Source organism: Lepisma saccharinum, chromosome 27, assembly GCF_977018435.1.
Source record: "Lepisma saccharinum chromosome 27, izLepSacc3.1, whole genome shotgun sequence".
NCBI lineage: Eukaryota > Metazoa > Arthropoda > Insecta > Zygentoma > Lepismatidae > Lepisma > Lepisma saccharinum.
This window is the reverse complement of record NC_139255.1, coordinates 53,838,477-53,853,146: the sequence shown is the minus strand read 5'-3', so window position 1 is coordinate 53,853,146 and position 14,670 is coordinate 53,838,477. Positions and strand designations below refer to the sequence as shown.

The 14,670-nt window shown below is 40.2% G+C and overlaps 1 protein-coding gene across 3 annotated transcripts in view; it reads left to right on the top strand.

Annotated features, from left to right (window-relative positions):
• Positions 1 to 14,670, top strand: part of LOC145980294 (uncharacterized) — a 224,749-nt gene that overhangs the window by 207,282 nt on the left and 2,797 nt on the right. For all 3 annotated transcript variants that reach the window (XM_083113312.1, XM_083113313.1, XM_083113314.1), the window contains one exon: positions 13,904 to 14,350. In XM_083113312.1, the coding sequence (XP_082969438.1) occupies positions 13,904 to 14,350 (447 nt within the window). The remainder of the gene's footprint in view (positions 1 to 13,903; positions 14,351 to 14,670) is intronic.

Sequence of the window (14,670 nt, the reverse complement as noted above, 5' to 3'; positions counted from 1 at the left end):
CAAAATTGGGGGGATCGTATCGTTTGATTGACTTGTTATTGATTTTGAATTCTGGTTATTATGTACAGTTTTTCTACCTACCTGTGGGTGATTGCGGCGATAGGGTTGGAATGAAACACCACCTCTTATGACTTTAGAATCGGTTTGGATGGAGGGAGGGGCATGGTATTCACCTTAATACAAAGTTAATTGAGCTGACAAACTGTGCAGAATAAGGTTGACTAACAATGTCAGTGAGCCTAAAGTATCTAAAGTAAACTTATATTGCTTAAATATGTCTGCATTATACAGTGACGCAACCACAAAGGGGGGGGGGTCATTGCCCCCCCCAAACTTTGAGGGAAGTCAATTCTAGGGGGACAAGGGGGGAACAAACATTGAGGGCCAAGGGCACCTGCAGGGGACCACAGAGGAGCAATTACCCACTTCGATTTTAAATTTTATGCAAATAAAAATACATTTTGTAAAGTTTTCTTGCTTGCTTCGCTCGCATTATGTGCTTTTCTCATTTTTGTCAAGTTCAGAGCTGTAGCTAGGGGCGGCAGGAGTTGACCATGGGGGCTGAATGATCTAAAAAAAAGTTGTAAAAGAGAGAATGCCATGGCATCCAGGGAAATTATTTGCACCCTATTAAATCAATATTGTTTTCAATTGGATCTAAAAATTTTCTTGCTCGCTTCGCTTGCAATCTGCTTGTTTTCTGTAATGTAATGTATTTAAATTGTATTTGTTGTATTTTTGTATTGAATAAGCTTTGAATACGTATACAATTTAATGTTAGCTTGTTGCATGTGTATTTTCTATTTTATGTTGCTCCATGTTGCATATGTGTAAAACATATGTTGTACATGAAAGTTACACATGTATCTTCGGAATGCATTTCTCATTCATTTTCTGCCATTCAAAAATACAGTTTGTGTGCTTGATTTCCATTATTAGCTAATATGAAATTGACTGTGTTGAAAAAATATTTCAAATCGTTTGTTCCAAACAAATGCTTTAGCACAGATTTCTACCACCTTTTTGGGTAATTTATGAGGATAATAACTACTACTACTACCACCACTAGTAATGATAATAATGTCATTATTATTATTGGTACGTTTGGTACTTGCACCTCCCCAGACAAAGAAATCCGTGGTTGCACCTCTGGTATTATATTTTTCCGCAAATTTTGTCTGACAAAAATAATTTGAGTAATTAATTCGGCATAAACAGGGGGCAAATGATCTTTTTGGGGGGAGCGCATCATGGGCCTTGAGGGTGATGGGCACCCCTCCTGTGGACCAATGCCCATACTGATCAATTCGCACCGATGCTGATACCAATGCTTCAAGTGCCTCTCAGATGGCTCAGTGGTAGCGTCATCACCTTGTAATCAAGGGGTCCCGGGTTTGATACCTGGTGGAGGTACATAGTGGCTCGGATCCCACTTTAAACCATAGGTCCAGTCCCGATTAGCCTTACTGTGCATAAAGTGGACTTAAAAAAACAACTCAAAACTTTAAAAAAATGCTTCAAAATTGTAATAATTTTAAGTTGTTCAAAATATTGATTATCATCCACTGAGTTCTATGGTTCTGTAATAGATATTTCTAAATGTTAGTTTCTTTTTCTAAGGCAAAACCTGTCACATACGTTGTTTATTGAGGTGAATGATAATTTATGCAATTAGACACATCATATCTTAAAATTGATGTAGGGTCGTAAGTTCCAGCCACGTTTATTTTTGTTTGCGTCTTTGTATTTAAACCATATTATGGCAGTCAACTCAGCTTACTGTTGTATGTGGATATTTTCAAATATTTCAAGGACCCTATAATTCAGTTAAAAAAAGTAAAGTGCTCCCCTGTGCTTTGCACCACACCATGAAGGTGTATAGGGAGTGTGGAGTTAGGGCTCCACATTCTCTTGATCATGGCCAAAGGTGGGGGTGGTGTGATCAGCACCATCATCCTGGCTGCCTTTACCCTCCAGAGTGTCCTCCAGGTACCCACTTTATATGATGCTGGGTGGTCGCCAGACCCTCTTGAACAGCTGGAAAAAAATCCCAGTTCTCTTTTTACATGACTAATGTTACATTTTATAAGAAGCACATTCAGGACCCTCAAACTAGCCGTTAGCAGCAAAGGATTCTTCCCATGGAGGCATTTACACACTCCATATATATCATATTATTTGGCCAGTAATATTTTTTCATTATTTTATTTTTCCTTATCTTTTCTTCCATCCAAAGTACCATACAAACCAGAACATTCCTTCATTTTGTGATAAGCTTATTTCAATCTCATTGCACATTAGTGTTGCCATCTTGAATGAAATACTGGTGCCATATCCAGAAACTACAGAATTTAAGCTTTACAACGATATATAACATGATAGGGTTCCGTAAACATGATAAATCAATGCAAGTGTCTCAAAATCATGGAATGGCCCTGTATGGTTTCATGCTGGCTGTCTGAATTATTCCATGCATAATACGCACCACAGTTTTTGGGGGCAAAAATTATACATGTTCATTATACATGAGTAAAAACGGTGTATTGTTTTTGGGAAATTATGTGTAGATATTGAAAATGTATAAAGGTTTTTATTGGAAATTATATATTTCAACTAAATGTGGTAGTTTATGCATATTCAGATGCCCCCATAACGATTGCACAGTATATAAAAAGTCAGCTGTTACTGGAATTTATGACAGGATTCATGAGATTATAATATTCTCTTATCTATGGTAATATTTGCTAATTATGTTACCAATTATGGGTTTCGGATTAAATACTTATATTTAAAACCAGTTTCAATAGTATTGCTGTTCACAAAATCTTAAATCTTCATGCTTAACATTTACAAATATTGGAACATCAGTATTATTATATGCTTGTTAGTGATATAATCTGTGAGGAGCTGGTAACATTGGACTGGTTGGTGATGAATGGGAAGAAAGAACAAAACCTTGATATTTTGAAGGCTGCTTATTTAGCCTGAAACTAAATAATTTTAATAGAAAAGTTTGTTTCACAAGACTAAAATACATTTTTATGTGAAGAAGGACTTGTGACATCAGATAAAGCATGATGAGCTGCTATGTATGTAAATTCCTTTGTTTATAAGAACTGCAGTAGAGGTGATGCAGTGGAAGCCTGAAATCGCCATCTTTGAAAACATTTAACTAGTATCTGCAACGTGCCACCACTCCTTGCTCCGGCTGGTCAGTTAGGAGCACCAGTTCTCACCCAGGGTTCGGGATTAAGAAGATCCACCCTTCCTCCAGGAAGGAAACCACCGAATTGCGACACGTGACAGTAAATAAAATTCCAAATACTTTATAATTAAAATGTCCAAAATCTTTAATTACGAATCGCGCGCGTACATACTTATTCGCACAAGCCAAAAATATAATGTGTTGGGTCCTGCTCGCTTGTAGGCAGTGATGAGTAACTTATTTATCACGACAGAATCCGTGCACCGCCTTCACCGTTAATAGCAAGACCTCAACTGCTTACCTCAAGCGCGAGGTGCAGCATAACAGATTGTTCTGTCTTACAATACTACAAACTCATAACATAAAATAACACAAGAGAAACTGATAATTTGTATAACAGATCAATGTTAATTAGCGATAGTAAGCTAAGTTCAGGTTGGCAACAATTAAAAATGCCAACATGGAAGTTTTTACATCCCCAAGAACACGAAGCGTGGTTCCCCCACTCCTAACATAAACAGCCACTATTATTCACTATTTGACAGGTCTATTGCAAGTGCTAACATCAGGTGGTTTTACTGAGGCAGCTCGCTCCTTGCACAATCCTTGCCCAACTCGGAACGAATTAATTAGGCAAGACGAGCGTTTTCCTGGCCACTATGACCATCGAGACTCCAATAGTAGCGCCTTGTATCATTTATGGCCTCTTGCTGCTCAGGTGTTAATTGCAGGTCTTCAGTATTGGTCTCTGCGTTAACCATTGGTCTGCGCTGCGGTGAATCAGATCTCGACCGGTTTCCATAGTTCCGGCGGTAATAGTTTCCTCTTCTCGGAGGAGTCCAGCTTCTGGTCCTGTCTAAGCGCTCATCTGTTTGCACTGGACCGTTTTGCTGATCTAGGCGACGAGGTTCCGGATACGGGCGATATTGTCTCTGAACCTGTCGATTAGGCCACACGTTCTGCCTAATCGTGCGCACCTGTGGCGACCTGGTATTCTGCGGACGACGAGAATTAGCATCTTCATCACGTCATCGCTCACCACCTGTGTTATCATACTGTCTGAAGCCAATAGGTTCTTCGCACAACTCGTAGCTTTTCAGGAAAGCAGTGAGATCACGAATGTTTCTGGGTGCATTCGCAAGGCACAGATGACGTACACGGAAGGGCAATTGTTCGATAATTAGCGTAACAACTTCCGGTTCTCGCAGAGTGTCCGATAGATTTTTAAAACCCACGTATATGCTCCAGGCATAATTTTCCATGCTCGCATTGGTCTGCCACGAGTACCGCCGTCTTCGCAAGGCTGCCAGTTGCCTTTGCTTGGCCTCAATAGAAGCAAACTGTGCCTTAAACTGATCACAAAAATCCTCGTAGTCGAGAAACTGGTCACAATTAGCCGAGAGCCAGTGCTCTGCAGTGCCGATAAAAATCCTCGACAACAAGTCCAATCGACACTCATCTGGCACTTGTATCAGATCGAAACTTAGGAGGTATTTCTCGGCAGAATGGGCTTCGATGTTTCCATCAAACTTCGGCAGCTGGTTGATGTCTGTCATACGGGGAACTCGAAAAACACGATCTTGGCACAGGACACTGTCTTTGTCGGAAGGATCTTCGTATCTCAGTCCACGCCGATGATCGTTTCTGGCTTGCTTGGTGGGGAGAGACACAGGTACCTGTACATGAGTAGTTAACTGTCTATCGTTACCCATATTGCGAAGTCTGTCAGCTGTTTGGGCACCGGGAACTGACTTACGGGTTAAGTCACGCTCGTTTGTCACTGGAAGTTCTAATGAAGCTAAACCTGTACCTTCATGGAACGCCTTATCTGCACGTAGCGATAAGTTTGTCACTCGTTCTCCAAGTTCTTTTATTGAGTCCATTAGAGTGGAGGGTGTTTCGGTCACCGTACTCTGCACATGTGTTCGAAGTCCCAAAATTGCACTTGACAGTCGACCACTGAGTCCCGTCACTTCTTCCTGTACAGCAACAACTTCAGTCTCTAAAACAGTCTGTTTACAAACGAGTTCTTGTTGTGCCGACTCCACCTGAGTTATCCTCTCTTCAGTTAACTGAATCCGTGCAGGAATGGAACTAAGTTGCAGCACCACTTCGGATAACTGGCCCGTAAGCTGTTCATGGCGTCTCTTCTCCTCCTCCTTTTCGGTCTTCAATCTCTCCTCGCGCTCTCGATCTTTTTCTGTGAACGCTGCAATCAGCTGTTCATGTCGCTCACGCTCCTTTTCTGCTAGGGAGGCCACCAAAACATTGACCCACTCAGGCATCACTGTTGCTGGAGACGAAACAGTAGCCGTCGGAGTTGGCTGAAGTCGTACTTCGAAACATTTCTGGCATCGAAACTCCTTATCACCTCCATCCACAACAGTCTCTGTCATTGGACAGCACTCCGGGTGATAAAGAAGCCGACACTCCAAACATTGGTAACCTGAAGCGTCGCTCCACGGCTGGCTGCAGCACGCTGCCGATGTCTCGGAGAGTTCGGTGCGAACTTTGCTTCTAAGTATCCGACGATCACCACGATCCATCTTCTGGAAATGACAATGGATTGGGTGGACAAAACACTAAGGGAGCACTGGGCAACACTTCACTGGGAAGGGGGAAGTCTTCTTTCTTCGCGCCCTTAGTTGCGGCGCCAAAATAATGCAATGCCCCACGTTGCGGCACCAAAATAATGCAACGTGCCACCACTCCTTGCTCCGGCTGGTCAGTTGGGAGCACCAGTTCTCACCCAGGGTTCGGGATTAAGAAGATCCACCCTTCCTCCAGGAAGGAAACCACCGAATTGCGACACGTGACAGTAAATAAAAATAATTCAAATACTTTATAATTAAAATGTCCAAAATCTTTAATTACAAATCGCGCGCATACATACTTATTCGCACAAGCCAAAAATATAATGTGTTGGGTCCTGCTCGCTTGTAGGCAGTGATGAGTAACTTATTTATCACGACAGAATCCGTGCACCGCCTTCACCGTTAATATCAAGACCTCAACTGCTTACCTCAAGCGCGAGGTGCAGCATAACAGATTGTTCTGTCTTACAATACTACAAACTCATAACATAAAATAACACAAGAGAAACTGATAATTTGTATAACAGATCAATGTTAATTAGCGATAGTAAGCTAAGTTCAGGTTGGCAACAATTAAAAATGCCAACGTGGAAGTTTTTACATCCCCAAGAACACGAAGCGTGGTTCCCCCACTCCTAACATAAACAGCCAATAAGAAAACGGTATTTTATTGAAAACGAGGGAGAAATACTTTGCTATAATATTACAATATTAAACTATATAGAAATAACTAAATTGATATTATCAAATAAATCATATTTGCCCTTGTACATAAAAATGATTAAATAAAGATTTAGTTTATAACGAAGACAAATTACTTCAATCTTGTACATTGTTGAACAAAAATAGGTATTAAGAAGAAATGTATTTAACTTGTGCTTAAACAATGAAAATGTTGCATATATTATTTGGGATAATTATTAGCCTATAAATTCTGAATAAATATTGCAAAAATACGCGAATAATATAAGATAAAACGTAAATATATACATGAATTATAAAAACAATTAAGTATAAATAATTTAATCCAAGTTCTTAACTTGAAAGTATACGAATAAGATAAATGCTAATATACGACTGAAATCTGCCTAACATGGCGGTCGTTACAATTTCATAAGCATCCTTGTGCACAAATGATGTTCAATATTTATAATGGCAAGATTGGTATTCTTTATTAACACATCTGTACAATGATTAAAATATTTTTCACAATTAAACTCATTACAATTGAATTATGAAGCTTACATATTTGAACGCTTACAAGATCTTAATTCTAAGAGGAACAAAGTCTTATCCATAGTAAATAATCATCTTACTGAATATTTATGACTGGATACGCTAGAAATAATTCACATGAATCTTAGTAATGGGATTTACATCAATAATATTTTTATTGGTTAAGATTTGTTAAGATACAAATTTAAATTATTTTTCATTCATAATTTGTCAGTGTATTTGCAACTTGGCTAATAGTATACAGACTTTCATACAAAATAGTTACAACACTGTTTAAATTGGTTTAGTTATGGGCATTCTTCTGTTTAAGCTGTCATGCTACTACTAAGACACTCAGTGAGCTTTTGATTGGTCACATGTATTCTAGAGTCCTGGACCTACAAGGCAAGCAGGGTGTAGGAACTGCTCGGAAGTTGATGAAATGTCATCCTCTTTTTTTTCTGGGCCTTGAAGATGATGTTAAACTTAATAGTTGTTAGTTTCTCTTCAGTTACAACCAGAAAACATTGTTTTTATTTCACTTTATTTGCATTTTTTGCTTTTAGGTCATTTTTCAGTAATTTTTGTCTTTTTTATTGCATTTTTATCATTTTTGAGGTTTCTTTTTGCTCCTTCCCTGTTTTCTCGTGAATTTGGGATACATTTTCTTCTACGAAAATTTTACAATGGAGATTCCGTCCCATACTTTAGCTCACGTGCATGGGGAGAGAGGAGCATCTTCTTGGTGTCAGGGGGTCACATAATGACAGAAATATCAGGGGCAGTCAAATGAAAACTGAATACCCACCATAAGACAAATTCCTTGCAAAAGTTGGCAACACTGTTGTTACGTATCGATACTGCCATCTGTAGGGTAGGAGAAATGCATAGTGAAAACACACAGGTCCACACAGTTGCTTCGTCATTGCTCAGGAGGTGAGCGTAGTGAAAAGTGTGTTCGTCCAGCATTGGAAATGGAGGTAAGCAAAGAAGAGCAGAGAGGTGTGGTTCATTTCTTGGTGGCTGAGGGTGCTGGAGCATGCAAAATTCATCGTTGCATGTCTGCTGTGCATGGCAAACACTGGATGTCCCTGACAAGTGTGCACGAGTGGCAGAAGAGATTCTGCGAAGGACGCACATCACTGCAAGACGATCCGTGCCTGGGACAGGCCCATCGAGCCATTATGCCTGATGTGATTGCGAGTATCGATGGTCTGATCCGGGAAGACCGACGAATCACAGAGGAAGAAATTCGTGTTCAGGTTGACATTAGTCATGGCTCTGTGCATGCCATTATCAAAGATCACCTGCAGTTCCGAAAAATTAGCACGCAGTGGGTTCCACATCAACTGACGGAGGGACAAAGGATTGACAGAATGACTGCATGTCTGAGTCATTTGCAACAGTACTATGTTGAAGAGTATGCATTTCTGTCACATATCATCACAGCGGACGAAACGTGGTGCCACCATCTTGAGCCCGAGAGCAAACGGCAAAGCCAACAATGGAAACACGTCGATTCTCCCCTGCCAAAGAAATCCAAGGCTGTCCATACGAGTTCCGGTAAGGTCATGATGAACTGCTTCTTCGACTGCAAGGGCCCTCTGCTTGTTGACTTCCTAGAGCGTGTAGCCACAATCAATGCGACTTCCTAGAGCGTGGAGCCACAATCAATGCGCAGCGCTATGCAGACACGTTGCAGAAACTGCGATGCGCCATTAAGTCAAAATGCCCTGGAATGCTGTCGGATGGAATCATCCTTTTGCATGATAACGCCCGTCCCCATACTGCCAATGTGGTGAGGGATAAGCTTCAGACATTTGGCTGGTTAACGCTTGAACATCCTCCGTACAGCCCCGATATTTCCCCTTGTGACTTCCACATTTTTTGGTGACCTGAAGAAAGACATTCGTGGACGTCTGTTTCATTCGGACGAGGAAGTGCAACAGTGGATGAGGTTGTGGATCCGTCAGCAACCTACCTCTTTCTACAAGACTGGAATTGATCGTCTCGTCTCCCAGTGGGATAAATGTCTTAACACTTGTGGCAATTACTTTTGAATAAAACAAACTCCATTGTCACTTTGTAGCGGGTGTTCGGTTTTCATTTGACTGCCCCTCATAGGAAGGGGGTTGGAAGCGAAGACTTGACCCTGCAGGGGGTTACGGGATTAATGAGAGAAGGGGAAAGTATGAGTTTAAAATACCATTCCCTGTCATTCTTCAGGGAATTCGAGGGGAGGAAGGTAGTTGTACATTAGGAGGAGTGTCATTTTGTCAGTGAGTCTTACTCCAACATGCCAAAAATACTCACCAAGGCAGAATTTATTGTATAGAAAATATATACACTAAAAAAGGTAACTTTTCCACCCTCTGACAGGGTCTTCTTCAGACGAATATTAACAACTAGATTCTAGTGTGAATATTCATCTGAAGAAGACCCTGTTAGAGGGTGGAAACATTACCTTTTTTAGTGTATATATTTTTTATACAATAAATTCAGTATTTTAATGTTTCACAAGCAAACAGTTATTTTTTGCAGAAGCTTGTTTCAGAATTTGGTGAGTAGGTCTTTTCCACAGACGGAATATTCTGTTTTGCAAATTGTGTAAACAAAACTACATCTCAACTGCTGCTAGGACAAAGTGCTAGCGAATCTTCAAAATCATCAGCATTTTACAACCTCGAAGTAAAAATAGGGACAACTACTATAGCACATAATTGCTTTTATCTTTGCTTCGGTTGTTTAAATTAGGGATGGCCAAACGGATCTGGATCCGGATAATCCGGATCCAAAAGTTACGGATCTGGATCTGGATCCGAGAGTTTCGTATCTCAATCCCATTTTTATATTACCACACCTTAAAAGGTATTATGATCTTCGATTACAAAGAAATTTTTCATTAGTTAGTCCTACAAGAATTTTTTTCAACTGTTGTTCCTAAAATAGTTTGCTACGCATCGGCTAACACACTCGTGCACAAAAATAATCTTACTTGTTTAACATAAAAGGTCAGAGGTGATTTTGTAAATGCCATTGAAACAAATATGTATTCATTCGAATGTATTGGAAATGAAAACACACATAAATGTGAGACATTCCATTCCAGGATGAAACCTTTAACACATATAACAAAATAGAAATGCTATACAAAAATTATACAATTGTTCTACAGTTACAGTTTTACAAATTAAAATAAAACATTATAATATATGCAGTGTTATATAATTACAAAGTGTAAGACTAACAAGGGAGGTTATCTAAGTATCCCCCTCCGATTTCCATGAAACTTGGCAGTATAGTGGGGCCCAAAGGAAGAAATACGTGTTTTTTTGTTTAAGCTAAAAAACTGTTTTAGGGGGCAAAACCCCCTGAAATATCAAGATGAGGACAAATTGAAGTGAGGATCTGACCCCTGTGTCCCCCTCCGATTTCCATGAAACTTGGCAGGTGTGTGTATAAACGGGCCCAAATGAAGAAATACGTGTTTTTTTGTTTCTGTTCTAGGGGGCAACCTCCCCTCAAATGTCAAGATGAGGACAAATTGAAGTGGGGATCTGACCCCTGTGTTCCCCTCCGATTTCCATGAAACGTGGCAAGTGTATAGAGGGGCCCAAAGAAAGAAATACGTTTTTTTTTATTTCAGCTAAAAACTGTTTTAGGGGGCAAAATCCCCTCAAATGTCAAGATGAGGACAAATTGAAGTAAGGATCTGACCCCTGTGTCCCCCTCCGATTTTCATGAAACTTCGCAGGTGTATAGAGGGGCCCAAAGGAAGAAATACGTGTTTTTTTTTTGTTTCGGTTAAAAAACTGTTTTAGGGGGCAAAACCCTCCTCAAATGTCAAGATGAGGACCAATTGACGTGGGGATCATCTGACCCCTGTTTCCCCCTCCAATTTTATGAAATTTGACAGGTGTATAGAGAGGCCCTATGCCCCCTGTTTCTTCCTATGCCATATTTACGTGGTTTCGGGGTCAGATCCCCACTTCAATTTCTCCTCATCTTGACATTTGAGGGGGGCCTCTATACACCTGCCAAGTTTCATGGAAATCGGAGGGGGAGACTTAGACCTCCCTTGTAAGTGTATTAATTAATACAAATCGCGCACGCGCACACACACACTATACATATATGTGTATATATGTATATTATATATATATATATATATATATATGTAAGCAGGTAACAATATGTTATAAACACATTCTTACTTTCCAATGAAGCGCATGTTGGATGGCAAAACAGATCCGGATCCAAAAGTACCGGATCCTGATTCGAAAAATTTTTGGATCCGGAACCAACCGGATCCTCCAGGATCCGGATCTGGCCATCCCTAGTTTAAATCACCAAACAACAGGTTTTTATGCTACCACACACTTACGATTCATGAAAAACCAAAATTTCATTTTAGGAGATAAAAGTATCTTTAGGTCTTTTTTTTTTTTTAAAAAAAAATTGGTAATTTTTTGGTAATTTTAAGGTCATTTTATAGGTTCTTTTTTTTTTATTGTTTAGGTCATCAACTTCGGAGCTCTAGTAATTACCAAAGATTCTTAAACATCTGCACATTGCAAAATATATGTGAGGCAACATGAAATTGAAGGTTGTTCTAGTGTACACTCTGTTCCTTCTACCAATTAACATGTGAAGGTCATACTCTTCCTGGTATTGACTGACATGTTGGTAAAACTGTCAATGCAATATTGCTATAAATAATTTGTAATTGAGTTTTATGGCTCTTAATATACATTTCTAACTATTACTTTTGTTTTCTAAGGCAAAACCTGTTAACATATGTTGTTTAAGAGGCTGAATGAATGTTTATGTAAATACGAGGTTTATTTTTTAATTAGGGGCAGTTTTGAGCTGACGTTGGCAACATTGCATGCTTGGCGTTTTGCGCATGCAAAATGCCAAGCATGTACCGACGTACCGACAAGCCTTGCACGAAAACAGACGCCATTTGCACGTTGTGAAATGCTTGGTGTGGTTGTGGTGGACAATGGAAGTGGTGCAGGTGAAATCCCACCGAGTGTGAGATACGATCAGTGATCAGGTTTTTGACATCGAAAAATGTGAAAGTGGCAGACATTTATCGCCAGTTACATGAGGTGTATGGTGAGAATGTCATTGTTGAAGGTATGGTGCGTAGTGGGTACATCTGTTTAAGGCCGGTCGCACGAATGTTCATGATGAACCACGATCAAGATGCCCCTCAATCATAATGGACTCATTGATGCATGATGTTGAGAGTGCGGTTCGGGGTGCTTCTGATTGAGTTTCCAGTTAATGCAGCTGTGTAATGCAACTCTCTCAAGAAACTTCGCCGAGCAATGCAGAATAAACGACTAGAAATGCTGTCTTCCGGTATCATGTTGCTGCACGACAACACACGGCCACACACTGCAGCTAGCACACAGTCGCTCATTGGGCTGGGAGCGGATGGACCACCCTCCGTACATTCTGGATCTCGCCCCTAGATATTATCACCTATTCCTCCACTTGAAGATTTTCCTCACTGCAAAGCGATTCAACAGCGCCGACGAAGCCAAACAGACCGTGACGAATTGGCTGTCTGACCTGTCGGCATATTTCTTTGATGAGGATCTACAAAAGCTCATGTACCACTGCGACAAGTGTCTCAACAACTATGGGAACTACGTTGAGAAGTAGCTGAATGTACGTATGAACAGCCACAGAGGTAATTAAATTTCTTCCTTTGCATGTTTTTGTTCTATTTCAAAATGGCTCCTAATTAAAAAATAAACCTCGTAGATATATCACAGCTTAACTGATGTAGGGTTGTAATCACCAATTATTTCTTTTTGATTGTCGCTTTGGATTTCTCATACCATAAGTGAAAGTATCTAAAATACACAAGTAAAACATCAGTTTATTCTCACTTGTGATGCTTACAGCAATGCAAATTTCCATATGTTGCTTATGCCTCATGCCAGAGAAGTGGTGTTTATATTTATATAAGTAAGGGGTGTCCAAATGTTTTTGGTATTCAGGGCCAAGTAATTCTTCAGCAGTTCGTTGTGAGCTATGTTACTGCTTGGACTAAAAATAATGCCTCAAAATACACTTATAGGTTTTATCAGTATAAGGGCAGGCTGCATAAAGGACTTTCACTGGTCATTGTTTGGACAACCCTGATATATGCAAAGTTGCAAGTAGGTGCTGAGGAAATCCTGGTACTCTATCAAAATATGTACTGTTGGGAACAAGTAAAACATTTTGGGAACTAAAATTACTAAGATTTCATCTCGACTATGTAAATCTACCAGTGTACTGTGAAAAGATTCATAGAATTATGTGCCTTAATTAGAATATCAAGATCCATGTTTTTAAGAAGGAAGTAATTTTTCCTACACACTATCTGGACTCTGGCTGCATCCGATACTTATGTATAACCAGCTTGAATTGCAGCCTAACGTTACTTTTTTTCAAATTATACTCACACACTTAGCTGCGAAGTACATTTTGTTGTGTTGTTCTACACTATGGCCATGCGTTCTAAGGCTTTGAGCTTGGGCTACAGGATGCACATTGGTTCGAGTCTCCTGGAAAGAAAGCGTAACAACTTTGCTCCTGAGATTTCAGCGTATGTAAGGGACTGGTGGCCACCCACCATTGTGAGGAAATTGGGGAGCTAACAGTGAGTTGTGTAACCTGGCCGTGGACACCCACAATGACTGGGGTTTCGTTGTGCTGACTACTCATAACCCTGTAAATGCTTGGATGGTTGCCCACCTCTGCTGAGGCATGTGGGAGTGAGGCTGGCCCTCATGGGTTATGTTATATTTTGTTTGTAATTTTCATAACATCTTGACTGTGCTAGCCATTGATTCCTAATAAGTTTTATCACTTCCCCCCGTTTCAGAGCTCTGAAAATAGCAAAATACCAACCTACAGAGAAATCCAGTTTGAGGATTCTATAGACGGCACCCAGCAATCACTGGCTCGCTACAGGAACCCCAACAGCCTGCCAACTGTTACGGACACAAAGTTTTCCGACGTCGAGATGAGAAGGTGGGACAAGCCCATAGCTAGAACTGATAGGTTGCCACCGGTGATGCAGACTGAGAAATACAACGACGACGCGGATTCCAAGAAGTCTAAAGGGTGGACGAATGGTAAAAAGAAGAAGAAAGGGAAGAAGAAAGTGGAGAAGGATGTAGCCAAGAGACAGTTGATACAGAATGAAGAAGTGCCGGTCGTTTACGACACTAACACCGAGCATGATAGAGGAGTAATCATTGAAAGCCACTCGGCCACGAAAAGTGCACGAACTCCAAGATGGAGGACAAAATCTGGCAGGGAAGTTGCAGTAAGTATTCTTATTGTTTCCCCATTTATTTCGAAATGCATTCCTTAAATTTTCAGCCCTTCTTGCCTTACTTTGTTCCTTATTCCTCTAATGCTGTATCATGTAAATTTTGTTGTTCTTTCTTGTGTTTTTATTTACAATTTATCTTGTTTGACCAAGAGATCCATTTGTCAGTCGTCTTGCCACCTAGCATCTTGCAAAAATAAATATTGATTTCAGGTTCAAGTCTTGGTTGAACAGCAATTTACTCAAGTATACATATCCTGTGCATATCAAAACTGAATTAAAGTTTCAGATGTTGCAAAACTGTAACAATGTAA